Source organism: Anopheles gambiae, chromosome 3, assembly GCF_943734735.2.
Source record: "Anopheles gambiae chromosome 3, idAnoGambNW_F1_1, whole genome shotgun sequence".
NCBI lineage: Eukaryota > Metazoa > Arthropoda > Insecta > Diptera > Culicidae > Anopheles > Anopheles gambiae.
This window is the reverse complement of record NC_064602.1, coordinates 47,658,795-47,676,107: the sequence shown is the minus strand read 5'-3', so window position 1 is coordinate 47,676,107 and position 17,313 is coordinate 47,658,795. Positions and strand designations below refer to the sequence as shown.

The 17,313-nt window shown below is 40.5% G+C and overlaps 1 protein-coding gene and 1 long non-coding RNA gene across 3 annotated transcripts; both read left to right on the top strand.

Annotated features, from left to right (window-relative positions):
- Positions 1-56: 56 nt before the first annotated feature.
- On the top strand, positions 57-17,067 carry LOC1279482 (carbonic anhydrase 2). 2 transcript variants are annotated; one of them, XM_061654478.1, is made up of 4 exons: positions 57-696; positions 12,111-12,526; positions 13,826-13,897; positions 15,752-17,067. In XM_061654478.1, exons 1-4 carry the CDS (start codon positions 663-665, stop codon positions 16,058-16,060), a joined length of 831 nt encoding a protein of 276 aa, XP_061510462.1. In that variant the 5' UTR covers positions 57-662; the 3' UTR covers positions 16,061-17,067. The 2 variants fall into 2 exon arrangements, with proteins under 2 accessions (XP_061510462.1, XP_061510461.1); XM_061654477.1 differs by lacking the exon at positions 57-696 and adding an exon at positions 5,430-6,447.
- Positions 12,533-13,332, top strand: LOC133392811 (uncharacterized). Its single transcript, XR_009765816.1, has 2 exons — positions 12,533-12,943; positions 13,024-13,332. It is a non-coding gene; the product is annotated as an uncharacterized LOC133392811 (long non-coding RNA).
- Positions 17,068-17,313: the final 246 nt, after the last annotated feature.

The following is a 17,313-nucleotide window of genomic DNA, read 5'->3' as shown; positions in this document are numbered from 1 at the left end:
TGTAGTGGTGTGGTTCCGTTTGCTAGTGGCGATGCATATATATGGGTGAGGCACTGGAGCGCCTTCTCCAGATGAATAGTCGCCCTCGTCGCCGTGGTCGTTCATTCCAACGTTCATTCCGCAAGTGCCAATTGAACGAGCAGGTTGTGTGCCGCGTCGTCGAGCCGTAATCAGTATCAGCCGTAGATCCATCCCGCTGGTTTCGTTGCCGTTTTCGTAAAGGGCGAGCAAAATAGACACTTTGGCTGCATTTCACTGTTTGTTTAGGTTGCAGTGGTGAAACTAAAAGCCTTCCGTCGTTGCTGGGCTTTTCGCAAAGTCAGTGAAATCTGTGCGTGGCTCTCCGTTCGATACGCACGATCGAAGACGCGTACTGTGCGTTGGACAGTGTTGTGAGCATTGTTGATAACACCGGATAGCAGGGGGTGGTTAGTTGGAAGAGGGCTATAGCCTATAGCAACGTACGATTGTAGTTGTGTGCGATTGTTTCGCTGAAGCAAAGAGAGTCAGCGGGAGAGCTAGTAGTTATCAGCGTCCAGCTGCGGAGAGTGTTTGTTGTTGCGTTTGAAGCGGTTTGTTGTTACAGTGTGACGGCTCGCGCAGTGTTGCTGTTGCTTGTTGTTTAGTTAGAAGAGAGTGAAACCGACCAAAACCACGTCAAGATGTCTGTCACTTGGGGATATACGCAAATGAACGGTAAGTCACGTGAAAATTTCAGAAATATGTTGGAGAATCTATCGATGTTGGTGATACGATCATCTGGTCAACTGAGGATGGTGGTTTGAATTTGATCCCGAGGTGATCACGAAAGAAGTGTAGAGAGCATGGGCGCTCCAATCGCTTTCGATTATTGATCTCGTGCGATGGGCCACTATCAGAGATCTAACTGCTGCTGGAAGTAGCATTGCTACCGCGTGTAAAATGCCCTCGACAGCATGGTGGCACAGTTATCAGCAGAGGGTAGTTAAATCAATCACGCATCTGTTATCAGTGACGCTAGAACAATGCATTTAAAGCATCCCTCTTGTATGGGAAGAAGCGTGCTACCCTTGTGCAATTAAATGGGGTGTTTGGGTTTCTCAAGATATGTTTCGTGTCGTGTCTTTGTAGGTTGTGTATAAAAACATTCAATTAATTTCAATCAATTTTAATTTCAAATCAAGATTTAATTAAATACCTAAACATGTACATATATTTTGCAATGGTAAACAAACATAACTTAACAGAACTGCGCGTTTTTGTGTGTGTTTAAATCTCGAATAGGCCTGTATGAATAATACACATAAATAACTATTCTGCTATTGGTAAGCCCATTAGTGACTGACTGAGAGCTACAGGCCCTTTAAAAATCAACAGCATTTATTGCAGCACGTTAGACAAAGAAGAAACTTTTCTCGTTCGCCGGTTTTGTTTGGCGCCTGAAGGTATGCAAAAAGAAAATTTGATGCAAATATAATTCAATTGTTCATGATAATTGTTTGAAATTCAACCAAGGCGGGAAATGTGCACAGGCGGTAATACACTATTAATGGGGACCGAAAACAGCCGTCAAAAACCACGTACATCAATTTTCTTGGAATTTTGCTGGACGCGATAGGGGTTTACCAATAAATCCTTTATTTGATATAATTTTGACTGAAGATTACAATTACAAAACATCTTCAAATAATTAAATTGGACCATTAGAGATTTTTTTTACATTTCACAATTGATTAATCAAATCAGTACAATTTGCTCAAAATACTGTCAACATAAAAAAACGCGTATCTCCGAATCCGAGTATAAGAGGTACTGCGTATTTTGGCGACTACTTGTATGTGTTTGATTTTTGCCGCTAGAACAAAAGAACAATAGAAAACTGTTTTGAAACATATTTTTGTAAATAAGCTATTACATTTCTTAAAATGTTTTTTTTTTAAATATGAATTTTTACTTGTTCTAACAGCTATTCGCTATAATAGTTCGTTTTAAAAATAATAATTTTCGATTTTTTTATTGGCATTTAGGGTAAATGTACCAATAGTGGTGCAATTTGTAGTGGTACCGATGTGTTTTAATGGATTTAAAGTGTGAGGAAGGATAATTTCTGAATATTTTAACACATAGCAATTGGAATATGTTTTATCTACGCAATCACAACCATTTTTATCATGAAATACATCAAATTTACGAAAAAATACATATTTTTGTGACTGCTTCGTTGTACCTATAATGGTGGTATGGTTCCTATAGTCGTCGTATTGTGTTCCTATAGTGGTGGTAAACAAAGATGCATCAAAAACGGTGTATAATATCAATGAAACTTAGTTTCGAAGCTGTTTTCGTATGAATAGCAAGGATTACTGCCATAATATAGGTTTCTTGCGTAATTTGATCGTAAAAAAATGTATAAATTTGATCAATGAAACTATTGACTGAAGTACTGCATCACACCTGTCGTCAACCTACACCCGGAAGAGTGTGCTTGATTTGAAGTCAATTTTTCATTCAGGCAGATAAGCGAATTTTGGCCTGTTTTTGGTAAATTACCTATATAAAACTTATTTCTTTTGCTTATTTTAGTGAAAACAGTACGACATGTCAAAAATATCCTCGAAAAAATCTAAAACCACATGTTTTTATTGATTTTATAACTATAACCACTATAGGAACATGCCTGTTTTGTGTACCTATAATGGCACTATGGTAAGAAACACTTAAAAATGCATAAATATGGTAAAAAGGCAAATAATTTTAGTAAAACAATAACATTACATAACAGTTATGTTGAAAAACTAATAATTGCGTGGTTATGTGGTCGTTTAGAACGTTAACAGAAAAATGAGTTTCGTTATGAAATCCTAAGGATTTTGGAAAAATGTTGACCCATTTCAAAAAATAATGGATTTTTCGGTCACTAAGTAACGGAATGGCCTCATTTAATTTTAATTTAATTTTTTCAATTTAATTTTAAACCCTTTGTAAAATGCTAAAGAACATTTCACACTAACTTAAATAACTTAATTACTTGTAATTTGCCGTATGAACCGCATTTTAGTGCAATACCACCACTATTGGTGCTACCACCACTATAGGTACATTTACCCTATAAGAGAAAAAAGCAATTGCCTATGAATTAACTTATGAGTTTCAGCGATCAATCTTCTATGCTACACCGCTTAACCTCGAATTATATACGTTTTATGCAATATGATTGCAATAACAATTCATAAAAATATTTTTTTTTAACTATTGGGACTACAATATTAGGCGATTAACCTCGAGAATTAATGTTTAATTTTTCCTCAGTAGTTATCAATCCATGTCAAAAGAAAAATAAGTTTCATCTCAACAGAATGTGTATGATATACTTTCAATAAAATATTGAATTATTTTAAAATTCAATTTCTAAATTCAAAGCACATAAACTGTAATTTGTCTAATATCTTGAGTTTCATTATATTTATATTCTACTGTAATTTTATTTATTGTTAGCATTCCGAAATTGAATGTTAGCTCTACCTAGCCGATTGTGCAGCTTTACATTACTAAAAATCTTATAAAAATCTTTATTTCCGTAGGGCTAGTTGCGGGTCGTTTATCTCTTAAAAGTACATGTATCTAAACACTTCAATCAAAAGTACCTGTTGACAGTAGCTCGCAAAACCCAAGTAAAACAATATCAAATTACAGGTTGAACGAGAATTAAATATATTTTACGCTTAACAACAACTAATTTTTGCAAGAAATACAATTTATCATACAGTGTCACGTAGTCTAACGCGTATATATAATATTTCTTAGCAGGCTATTTAAAGCTTAATCACATTGTCAAGATCACCAATACATCAACCAATAAGTAGCCACTATCTGATTCGTTATAATACCAATGAATCGAAAGGATGGTTTGTTGTTTGATATTTTTTGTTGAACCAAATGCTTAATGAAAACATTTTCCAGAACGTCTTGATCGTCCAAGTGGCAATAAAACTCTGAGCGAGATGGGGTGGTCGTTTGAAACATGAATTAGGACGCATATGATAATGAAAAGGCAGCCGATCAATCATCTGCTATCGACGATCATATCGTATCGTTTTGTAAATATGGAGCAATGTGCAGAAACAGGCAGGGTAACATATTTGATTATCATCGTGTCTCGAGTACCGTCGAGGGTGTTCGGTTTTATGATATCTCTATTTCTGATAATGTACAACTGGACCAGGGTCTTAAATGCGACTCTTCTTCCATATAATTTGGTAATTACAAGACAGGAACACACATCGTAGAATGTTTTTTTTGTAAACATGGTTTCGTAAAGTATGAAACCAGAAAACAATTACAAAAGCTGTTAAGTAAGCTACACAAAACACATCAATGTTTAAAAAAAAATAAAACATTCAGATCTCAAACATATTATGTAAATAATGTATGCTGGTTTGAACCAAAGTTTGATCCCCCTCCCATCCTCTCCTCCACTTACGAAATAACATGTAAGTACTTTAAAAAGGTAGAGGGGACTTCACAAAGCCATACTTACGATGGGCTTAGTAGTGATGTCCTAAAGCATTGATAGAACGTATGAAATATAGTAGCATTAATGCTACAATAAGACGTTATACTGATAACGAGGCAAACAATCTTAACTGTTATTTATCACATGACCAGAGCTGTAATGGTTAATCCTAGATAAATAATAATAATTGTTTTTGGATCGATTCAAGTGATTGGAGGATTAAAAGGGATTTAATTACGATCGAGCGCCATACGTGTGGTTGCGTTGATATCGTTATCAGTACCTCAGACTTATTGTTGTACATTTGTTGCTGTGCATGTTTGAAACAAGGTTGTTTGAAGTATTTTTATTTGTTAAAAAATTTAAACAAATATTTGTGTTTTATGTTGATATCGGTTTTGATTGCGTGCATGGAACGTGCAGATGGAATCGTATTCAGGGTGAAATAAATTAACAGTTATCGTCATTATGTTAAGGTCTCATTCATTTCATTTTATACACCAGCCAGACAGTATCAATGGTTTCTTGATAGGCGTATTTAATGGTCAATTTAACGCCTCCTTTACAAGCTAAAGTGAGATGTTTACGTTCGGTGGCGAATGGGTCGTAAAATTTGACACCAAATGATACTGCGTTTTATGTTATTTATGTTGATTTCGGTTGAGTGCAAATCAAATGCAAATCCAAATGAAAATAAGTATAACTGTTCAAAAACTAATTGTAAAAAAAATAAAAAAATTACCATTTGTAATTATTTTTATTTTGCTCACCGATTACATTACATTATGAGCCACAAAAGTCTGTCATTTTGAAATACTTTTCGTTCCAGACAGGTAATTGACCATTGTATTCAACCCCGCAATTTAATTGTTTCATTATTTGCGATGGGCTAACAACAAATGTGTTTTTCAATTACCATTTACACTCGTCAGATGACATATGACCGGAAGGTGACAATCATTACCAGGTGGCAATTGAGCACTGGCTGAAAACTGGCAGCCATCAGTGACAATAAGAAATGCAACGGTGCAATCACCACCACGCTCAAAGTTTAAACTCCTACAACACTTGATCAACAACGATCTTGAACAGGGCAAGAGAGTAAGCGAAACGAAGAGAATAATGTGCAGAGAAGGAACGAGCGGACCTGCGGTACACGTTCGTTGCGTGAGTTTCCATTAATTTTCCGCATTCGTCGCAGCCATGGGCAGCCGTGGCCCACCACACGAGAGATGCAACGTGCGTCGTCCAGGGCTCGGTGTAGTGGTGTGGTTCCGTTTGCTAGTGGCGTTGCATATATATGGGTGAGGCACTGGAGCGCCTTCTCCAGATGAATAGTCGCCCTCGTCGCCGTGGTCGTTCATTCCAACGTTCATTCCGCAAGTGCCAATTGAACGAGCAGGTTGTGTGCCGCGTCGTCGAGCCGTAATCAGTATCAACCGTAGATCCATCCCGCTGGTTTCGTTGCCGTTTTCGTAAAGGGCGAGCAAAATAGACACTTCGGCTGCATTTCACTGTTTGTTTAGGTTGCAGTGGTGAAACTAAAAGCCTTCCGTCGTTGCTGGGCTTTTCGCAAAGTCAGTGAAATCTGTGCGTGGCTCTCCGTTCGATACGCACGATCGAAGACGCGTACTGTGCGTTGGACAGTGTTGTGAGCATTGTTGATAACACCGGATAGCAGGGGGTGGTTAGTTGGAAGAGGGCTATAGCCTATAGCAACGTACGATTGTAGTTGTGTGCGATTGTTTCGCTGAAGCAAAGAGAGTCAGCGGGAGAGCTAGTAGTTATCAGCGTCCAGCTGCGGAGAGTGTTTGTTGTTGCGTTTGAAACGGTTTGTTGTTACAGTGTGACGGCTCGCGCAGTGTTACTGTTGCTTGTTGTTTAGTTAGAAGAGAGTGAAACCGACCAAAACCACGTCAAGATGTCTGTCACTTGGGGATACACGCAAATGAACGGTAAGTCACGTGAAAACAGTAAAACTATGTTGGAGAGTCGGCCAGATGAACTAGCATGTCGATCGAGCCCTTCGCTTGGGATAATTGTGCTGATGATTCTGATTCCGAGATGATCTTGATCTTGACTGGTGCTGTAATCTTCTCGAATTGCTTTCGATTATTGATCTCGCGTGATGGAGTATATTATCAGAGGTTGTGGCTGAAATCAGCACTGGAAACTGCAATAGAAATTCCCTCGACAGCATGGTGGCTCAGTTATCAACAGAGGGTCATTAAATCAATCACGCACCTGTTATCAGTGACGTTGTATACAATGCTGCTCCATGTTGCTCATAGCGAAGGAAGCGTGCGACGTTTTGTGGCACAGGGATGTTCCGATTTTGGTTATGCGGAAGTAGACAAGGTCTGTCCGAATTGTAGCCTCAACGACGAATTGATAAACGAACGTGGTGGTTGCGAGTCATGGGCGAGGTGTTTGTGAGTCTTTGATGTTGTTTGGCTTATGTTTCTCGAAATGTCCAATGACACACAGTGCACAGTAATGGGTGAATTATGGCGAGAAGAGTTGGAAGAGTGACAGGACAAAGCGAATGATGAAATTTGTCCCCCGTTTTGGCAACACCTTTGTTATGAGATGCTCAAGCCAAATTGGAGTTAATGAGAATCGTTTATTTAAATTTATCTTCACTTTTGTCTTGAACGTGTTGTATAACCGTTTTGGGGACAAAAAAAGACGGTAAAAATATGTTTCAATAATTTTAGGCTCATTGGTAAATTCTTATTTTACTAGCACAGCTTCTCTACGATATTAAAAATTTAACGAAACTTTACAAAGGAAACACAAAGTACACTTGAACAAAAAACACACAAAATAATATGCCTTTCAATACAGGCATCCATTACTTGCAATCAATAAAAGGGACATCAATGATTCCATTGATAACGTCGTGTGCAATGTCAATCGAAAAAATATAAATTTCACGTGATTTAGGCAATTTGAGTCATTGCCAATGATCGACCGTTCTAGAGTCAACGTTCAGAGGAAATGATTGGAATAATGGGTATAAGCGAGTTGCGAACGCATTCATTCTAACGCCGATCATGCGCTCGGAAGCTGCCTGAAATTCGTAGCGATTGCGAAACGCAACACAATCAAGTGTTTAGACATTGAACGTGTTGTGATAGCGAGAGAACTCATGCTCATCTGTATTTCTTTTTTGTCTGTTGTTGCCATCATGCTCCGTAGGATGCGTGATGATTTGAACGGAATTTTCTCGATCAACAGCAACGCGTAAATCCGATTTTATGGGTAGCGTCATGATGGAGTTGGAAACATCAGGAAAACAATTCCATTAAATCGTTCCCAGGCTGAGATACGATCGATTAAATTGATGATAAAGTGTTTGTGATTTCGTGCACAAATACAATACACCTGTTGCGTCAAGCAATGCGCAAAAAGGTTTTTACAATGTGTGTAGATCTTTTTTTTTTTAATTTTCACTTTCAAACCATCTTCATAGTCTTTATGAAACTTATTAACCGGCACGTTATAATTACAATTATAATTACAACCCACGTAAATACACTAATTTGGTCGTGTTGGTCTTGAGTAAAGTGTTGAAAAGTGAAAAAAAGATAATGTCTATTTTTGCAAACCCTACAGAACCCCTATGCACCTTTTTTCACACCAAACCACAGAGCTTCAATTAACTAACTCCTAGCGGCGCAAAACTTTCTTCAACCGTTCAACTGTTGACGGTCTCGAAGCTTCACTTCCCAGCTGACTCAATCAATCAGTGCGCGTCTTTAAACTTTCTAATTGCTTCAATTAACGCCACCCAAGCGATATTTTTCTGGTGGACTCCCTTTTACAGCACAACCATAGTTGTGGCTTGCGACTGTGAATGAATCGATCTGTGCAGCTTAAACCTATCCAAAACCGACTGGATGCTGTTGATCCGCCGCTAACCGGATGTAGATATGTGTGCGTGCAATCGCCGCCGCCGAGGAACCGGTACAGGAGGCTGTAAAAATATAAACAAAAAAGATCGATGTCAGCTCGCTCTTGAGAATCTCCAACGCGCAGCAACGGATGATGTGAAGTCACTGCCATGGAAACGATGATCGCAAAGCTGGCGCTGCAAAAGGGTAGCTAAAACCGGTTCGCGTAAATTCCGCGCCCACTAACCCTTACCCCTCTGTCCTCCCCTCACCCCTCGTTCCAACGATGTCTGGCTTTCCAACAACACTGCCGACCGACCGGTTTGTCGCGTTTAGTCACGTGATAAGGAATTCCATGGGCCACCGCCACAGCACTCATGCATTAGAGCAGCCGAGCGGTGCTTTTCTGTTCTTGGTTGAAACCGTTTGAAGGTGTCCGTTTGTTTGTTGTGTTGTGTGTGTGTGTGTGTGCGTGTTTCCCCAAACACATCCATCACTGGTTTGCTGGTGAGTAGCACAGCACACTTTGCAGCACGTGCTTTCATGTTGCTCAAGTTGCGCGGAGGGAAACCGAACAGTGGCGGCGTCTAATATCGAAAGATCGCGGAAGCGTACGAAACCGAACTGTTGTACCTTTTTGTCGGCGTCGGTATTGTTGGGGCGCTCGAGCAAAAGGTCGTGTTGTGTTTTTACCGCAAAATATTGCGGACATGTTTGAGACCTTATCGTTGTTGACGTTTGTTTACTTGAAAGTACTGCGGGGTTTTTAATGTACAACCGTGAGATGGAGTAAATATTGTTCCAGAAGCTTCTCGTACAAGTGCGTTGTATGTACGTAAAATGTATGTTCGTCCGTCGAGCGCATTGAAAAACACTCCCGACACGTTTAGTCCAAAAGTTTATGACACGATTTTAAAGTATTTACTAACTGCCGGCGTCATGAGCGTACGGCACTCCACAATGTGTCTGATTGCTCTCGACGCAAGCGATAGTAATCATATATCATAGCCTCCAAATGATAAACCCATGACGCATATCTACTACACTTGATTGTGGTGGACACAATTGTTGTTTTTTTTGTTTCCTTTGGTTAGCAACTTCCTCCCATCAGTCCCATTCCCTCACCACACACTTTTCGATGTACTACTGTACTACTTGCGCAAAATTACAGTGTCCATCTCAGTGTGTGATATACGATGTGCTTGATAAATGAAAATTATTAGGTAGAGTCGGCGCCGAATGGCACAGTGTTAACGATCTTCAAACACCACCCCACCATCAACCAACGGTTGGATATTGTGCTGCCCATTACTCATGATGGGGGTTGTCGCGACTGATTAAGTGGTCTTGTGACATTTACAATGCACTGTGTGAATACACGTGATAAGAAGGCAGCTGGAAGGGGGTTAAAAAAACTCACACACACTCAAAGATTGTATGTAGATAGAGCGAAGCTCTTGAGAAAACTTGAAGCACAAAGTCTGGAGCGTGCCAAAGATTTCGTCAAAAGTGCAATTTCAAGTGTTGGATTACTAAATTTCCAAATTGTACTGAAAGCCTCAGGCATAGTGCAATCGAGATCTCCGTAATGTGCAATAAAAGAGTGAGCTCTTTTGTTTTGAGATTACTGTATTCCCATTAAGTGGTAAACTAAAGTCTATGATTAAGTGGAGATTTAATATTCAACTTGAATTTTTATAACCATCCGCTCATACAAGCAACGCTCTTGAAGGAGCCACGCGCGCCTCAATACTTAATGTCAATACGCTCTTGAAATAGGTGAGGGTCAAGAATGGTTCAATGCGCAATTTCTTATTCCACATCTTTCCATTGATCTTTATAGATAAAACATGTCCAGATAAGTCACTATCATAAAGAAAATATGGCTGCTACAGTAGACGACTTATTGTCGTCAAACTTCAATAAACAATCATCTTGAGCGATCAATCACTTGATTTGATTTCATGTCCAACACGGAGCTTACACGAAGATCGCAGGTAGCGTGTGTATTAACTATTATCTGCTGTTGTTGAATAGGAAAATTGACTGAATTCGATTTAATCTGCCCCTGTCACGAAAGTGCATTTATTCAATTAGGGTGTCTTTTGTTTTCTTAGACACCCAATGGCACACCATCTCAAGCGGGATTGGTTGGGACGCTTACAATTGTATGGTATCGTAAGTGGCTCAAACTCCTCAGATTAAACGAATCGTTCAACTTCATAACATTTGATTGACGTCAGCAACTACCACCGAGGGTTGAGCAAACACACTGGTTGGTGCTTTTTTGGCATGATTGATCATAACAAACCTCAATATTGCTTTTCAAAGTGTGAAGAAAGATTAATCGCACCGGTGAGTGACAGATGATCATAATATGCTCATCATTCCCTCGTTGATGCAGTTCAGTAATTTTTGACGAATGATGTTTTTTTTTGGGTATTTGTTGAAAATGTAATAAAATGCAATGGTATTAGAAAATAAAAGAAATTGGAAAAATAAATGCAAAATAACTCACTCATATGCGTTATTCCGTGACAAGTGTCACCCACTTAATTGTGTGCCATTTTCTTCCCCCGCGCTCAAAATTGAGGTCAAGATTTCAAGTACGTAAAGCATAATGCAGACCGTTAGCTGTGTACAATCACTCTGTGCATTTCTTATCATACTTTATTGCGTCAATCAAGTCAAGTCCGAGAAGATTCTGTTCAGCAGCAGAACGTTGCTAAGTGCCCTAGCCCCATTTACCACTCCGTAGAACAAAGCACGAGGCACGTTAAATCCTGCTCGAATTAAGGCCAATCAAGTGGTCGTTGGGTAGGCGTGAACAGCAATAAAAAAAAAACATCCCCCATGCTGCAGCTTCCAGTATGCAGCTACTGTCGGACGTAAAAAGTGTCTCCATAAACGTACGGTAATTCTGTACCATTTCAGCGACTGACTCCTCGACACTTTCGTCGTTTTCTTCGTGCCGTTCCGTCAGTCACGATGCAAGCGTATGTGTGTGTGTGTGCATTTTGTGGTGCCGGTTGGTCAGCATTTTGCTGCTTCCCCGGATGCATCGTGATCGGTTGCACTTAATTGTTTATCGATGACATATTGGATCGTGGAGGGTGTTGCCTGTGCAAGGCAGGCGGCCCCCGCTTGCCTCGCTAGCACAGTGAATTTGAGATTTCATTCCACGAACTGTAAGCAAAATCGTGCTTAAGTGTTTGTCGTTTAAGCCATAGTGATGTGGTTCTAATATTGTTTAGCTTTTCGAACTCATTTGCTGCTGCTCTGTTCGGAAGTAATTAGCTAAGCTGATTGAATTGGTTGAAAAACAATTATTCAGATTAGGAAAAACGTTGCTTGACGATGGTGGCAGCGCCCTAAGTGATTGGGTGGGGTTGCGGAAAAAAGCGTCATTCTTGTGTGATTACACTGTGAATGAGGCACACGAATGACAGTCATTATCATTACAACACTGCAAGTACTTTATTTGCTGTGCTCTTATCTGTTTTCTATTAAGGCAAAACCACCATTTGGTTGACACTCTCGACACCATAGTGGAAGAATGAAACTGACCATAAATGTGATGAATGGCATCGTCAATAAATAAACGAACCAAAATTAATCAACACTTTGCTCTCATTGAGCATTCACTGTACATTTGAGTTATTACGCATATTATTTATACATTTTCCCGCCACTTTTCTTTCTCCATTCTACTACCCCCGCAGGACCCCAGAAGTGGCCGGAAATGTTCCCGCAGGCACGGGGACAGCGTCAATCGCCGGTCGACATTGTTACTTCCAAAACGCAAAACTCGGGCGATCTGCAGGAGAATCCGCTCCGCTGGACGTACGTACCAGAGAACACGCGCAGCCTGGTCAATCCGGGCTACTGCTGGAGGGTGGATGTAAACGGCAAGGGTTCCATGCTGACCGGGGGACCGCTGCAAAAGGAACAGTTTATTCTCGAGCAGTTCCACTGCCACTGGGGATGTTCGGATTCGCGTGGCTCCGAGCATACGGTGGATGGTGAGTCGTTCGCCGGCGAGCTGCACCTTGTCCACTGGAACCAGAGCAAATACAAGAGCTTCGCTGAGGCTGCTGGCCATCCGGATGGTTTGGCGGTGCTGGGTGTGTTTTTGAAGGTAAGTTTCAGTTTCTCCATCGATTGTGACACACTGGACTGGAATTTCTGTTAGGGCAAGGTGACTTTGGTGCGGCCTAATCCAATTGTCCAACAACCGTGCAGGCTTCACCTGTTAGATAACGCAGCGAACATGAATCGATTTGTGTGTGTGGGCTGCTGTTTGTGCTATTTTTGTTGTTCTCTAGAATGTCAAGTAGATTTTCTTGCACGTGCATTTATTTTATGGGTTATTGGCTATGTGTAATGTTTCCAGTCCATATGACGCCAGTTTAATGTTTTCTTTCCAGGCACTCTCTTGCAAGACTCAATTCAATTATTGGTAGGCTTGAAATTAACCTTTCGAACAAGCAGCAAGGCAAACAGTGTGCCCTTAGCACGCTTTCCGTAGCGTGTCGAGGAAAAGTGGAGAAACTTTGTACGGCGATTATATCTCACCTTGTCTACTAAACGAGATCTATGAACGCGTCTGTTGATGTTAATCAGATCTCGTTGCAGGCAAGCCACGAGATCCCCGTTGAGTATTGCACACATGATAAATCACGAGATCAGCAGTGACAGACGGTGATATTTCAAGGGCCACTTATAAATTAATTCAAAGAGTAGTTTAAATTGAAGCTGATGTTTAGAGGGAAGCTTCTGTATTTCAACTGGTAAATGTGCATATCAAGCGATAGATAGATTCGGTAATGTTGTACAAACACTATCCGTTAATGTGATGCAGATGAGATATAATATGATCACGTCATGTTTGGTTTTCAATACCAAGATGAAATAGAATCTATGTAAGGCATAGTACGAAAAGGATCTGTTTTTGAGTTACTGGTTCTCGTCTTACAGGGGATCGGAGGCCAATTGTTCGAATGTAGCAATTACATTATCAATTGAAGAATAACACTATTTTCACTGTACTGAAAATATTAAATAATGAAAAAGAGGACAGTATGATCGTGTTCTTTTTAATAATCAATTAAATGTTCAAAATCAACCACTTCTAGCAAAATTATTTGTAATTGTATTTTAGATGATAATTGCAATATTCGCCTTTAGCCGATGTCATTGAAACAAATTAATCCACTCTAAATCTTTCAGAACTATTATTGTTACATACTCAGATTTCTTAAGTAAAAACATGTATCCATCTTGCCTTTTTTAACCGTGGCGATCATTGAATGAGACAAGAATACAAATGACACTACATACACGCCCCAGTTTACATCGAGATGAAATGCATCGCAAGTGCTTTGCATATGCAAGTGATTGCATTGTACTAATAGACTATCTTTTTATGCATTCACAGGTTGGCAAGCCGCATCCGGAGCTGGATATTATCGCTCGTTTGCTTCCGTTCATCACACACAAGGGCGATCGCGTAAGTATCGGGCAGCGGAAATGCGACTATTTGTAGAATTTCAATACATTCTGCCGGTTAGGGGGGTTTGGAGGGCGTCGCAAACAACGTCCAAGCTGGTGTAGGTGTTGGGGGCTTGGTATAAAATATTCACATTACTGTAAAGGCTTTGTTACGTGATACAATTCTAGTAAATGTAATCCAACCTGCTGCTAGTCAGACTGTATCCGGGGAGTGCTTCGCTTCGCTGCCCAGTACGGGGGTTTGGGATGTATCAGACGAATTGTTTGTTTACAGAAACAATCCATAGTGGAGATTATTTTCCGCGGCGGAATGCAGGGCGGCAGAATCGCTGTTAGAATTGAACAAAAACAAAAATGATGCACATGCTGACCCAATCGTCGTACAGTGACCCTACATCAAAATGCATTCTTGTCCTTCTCGTTCGTTGCGAAGCTCAAACGTTGAATGTTTGTAGTTTCACGTGTGCTAAGTGACAGGCCTACAATGAGTAAACAACGGCGATTGTAATGGCTCTATCTTGCAGCTCGCTGCGTGATCGACAGGTTATGTTGTCCACTTTTCTCTTTCATAGGTCACCGTTGGCGAAGCATGCTCGCCCGCCTGGACGTTCCGTGGAAGGAATAGCGTGTGTGGAGCACATATATGAATCGTTGACCGATTCCAAGTGTGTGGACTTGCGGGTTATCTGATAAATTGCCTGCCAGCTAGGTCAAGTGAGAGAGCAACCTACGTACACTGACGCACAACGTCTTTATATGAGGCTTAGAAGACAACGAAACTATTTACCACTCGGTTAGCACACTTCATCCATGTTTGCTCAAGTGTTGATCAACTAATGGGGTGGCTGTCTGCAGAAAGGTTGAGACGTATTGTTCAGGGGGTAAGATATTGCTGCATCCGCTTGAATCCGGATATGGGGCGTCGTCGGATGAATGTATGGTCATTTAATCAATACGATGAGTTGAAGAGGAGCTGACAATATTGAAGAATACATGAGGCATTAACCTAAGTATTTTAGAATTTGTACTAAAAAAACATTTTCTGTGTGTAAAAGTGTAGTATACGCGTGAAGAAATGTATCACAAAAGTTGATCGTAATAAATTCGTCATTGAATTTACACGATCGACAGTGACGCTAACAACCGTTCTGATTCAGGCAGCAACTTCATGCATATCTCCATCTAGGGCCGCCACTCGCATTATTCTGTCCCGTGTCGGTAACCTTGAAACGGGAAACGAGAGTTTTTTTGCTGCTGATCTCCCTCGGCGCACCATCGCCCGAGGCGGGGATCAGTGCAACAGCAACAAAAAAGCTGCACCGTGTAATGCGCCCAGCAGCTAGCAAAGTACAATTTTGCTACTCACATAAATTGTTCACCGCGGCTCTGACTGTCCGTGAACCCGCGATCGCGTTCAGTTTGGCGATCGGATAGGATGTTCCAGCGTCAACACGACTGAGCCGAATGAAATGGTGGGAGGAGGGGGGATGCTGCGTGGTTCATCGCTGGTGGTGATCATTTGATCGAGCCATTGTTACCATAGGTCTAATAAACATGGGTGGTAGAATCTGATTGATTTGAATGTTTTCGGTATCAATTGTTGGGGAGGTTTACAGCTTACAGCAACATGGTTAAATACGTTGGAGGCACGCTTAATGAAGTATTGTCGTTTTTTTGCTTTTGCATGAATCAGCTTTCAGTTACATTGTACAGACGAACTGAACTGCAGAATAAAAGCTACCAAAACAGTCCCAGTCGCAATTGAAATGTCCCCCCTCTAGCACGCCAATGCTTGGTCGTGTGAATATCAATATCATTTTAAAAAAACATACTGCATTACTTTCCTTCTCAGGTTACCCTAAACAAACCACTGGACCCGGCTCGTTTGCTACCGGAGGGTAAAGCCTACTGGACGTACCTGGGATCGCTAACGACTCCTCCGTGCTCGGAGTCCGTCACCTGGATTCTGTTCAAGGAACCGATCGAAGTGTCGCACGAGCAGCTGGAGCTTTTCCGCGAAATGCGTTGCTACGATGCTGCCGAAGAGTGTCCCTGCGACGAGACGCTCAACAAGCAGTTCGACTACGGCAAGGTCATTAACAACTTTCGTCCACCGCTGGAGCTTGGCAACCGCCAGCTGCGTGAAGTCGATAGCTACTAAGCAGTATCAAATCTTAATTTCCCAACGGGTTTGAGCTTGATAGCAAGAGTTCAAAGAACAGCAACATTTAGGTGTGCGAGTGCGCCCGTGTCAACGGTAGGAGTATGGTCGATCTGTGACCGACCCATGTTAGTGCAAAGCGCGGTACGTTCGAGGTTCGCTTATGGTAATCGTGTTTTAAATTAGATTCATTCGGCCGACGCAAACAGTGTGGATAAAATGTATAAAACGTAGAGCAGCAACAGGAAGTTCTCAATTTAGGTCTCTTACCTTGTTTTGCCAGTGAAATGGGTAACGATCACAAACCATGCCGAAAACTTGAGTTGTCGTAATGTTGAACCGCAAAGAACAATGACGTTGTAATAGAACGTGCAAAAATGGAACAAGATGAAAGCAATATTTATATGGTTTAATCCACTAAACGAAAATTAAACATTTTTATCTAAGATGAGTGAAGAAATAATCAATGACGAGCAATGAAAATAGGCACGGCATATAGTAATGCCATAAAACAACAGCATGAAACTAGAATGTCGTACAGTAATACTACGCCAGACGGTTTAGGTTATAAATTTCATGAATGCAGCAAAACACCATGTATTTTTCCACACAATACAAAGGAAATACTGTAATTCTGATCGATGGAATGTGTTTTCAGTTGAGCCTGTACGTACAAAACAAACACAGCCTGGCGAGTATAGTATTGTTGAATATGCAATTGAGTAAAGAAATGTACGCATTGCAATAGCGTATAGTGAGTAGTATATACGCTGTGCGCTATCCATCAGGTAAGTCGACAAGTTAACAAAACACGTGTAGTACTCGCAAGATCGAAGTGCAATAAACGTCTTACAAGAGGGAAGCAATCTGGTAGAAAAGGGTTTGTCGTGGTAGAATAAAGATTGTTACTTGTTTTTTGAAAAGTTTAAGATCAGTTGGATAGAGATGCATGCGCTGCTATACAATGTTGTTAAATATGCAATAAAAATAGTGTTAAAAACGGGAAATGCAAAAGTATTAAAAAGTTTTGTATTTTGATGTTACATATGGTTTAGAACGAAAGAAAAGCATAGTATATCGTACAAAAAAGAAAACAACAATTAACATACAGTACCAGATCTAGCCCTCTCGGGTGTAAGATAACAGATGGAAGGTGAGATTACCTAACTCTAGAATAACATGACTATTGATGACAACCCAGTGAGTAAAACTGCACCATACAGCTGTTCAAATTTATAATTCAATTTTATAAA

Excerpts from the sequence above, each read along its gene's own strand:
- LOC1279482 (XM_061654478.1), top strand. The coding sequence starts at position 663 with ATGTCTGTCACTTGGGGATATACGCAAATGAACG. Across the intron at positions 12,527-13,825 it reads TGCTGGGTGTGTTTTTGAAG|GTTGGCAAGCCGCATCCGGA; the intron begins GTAAGTTTCAGT and ends ATGCATTCACAG. Across the intron at positions 13,898-15,751 it reads TCACACACAAGGGCGATCGC|GTTACCCTAAACAAACCACT; the intron begins GTAAGTATCGGG and ends TTTCCTTCTCAG.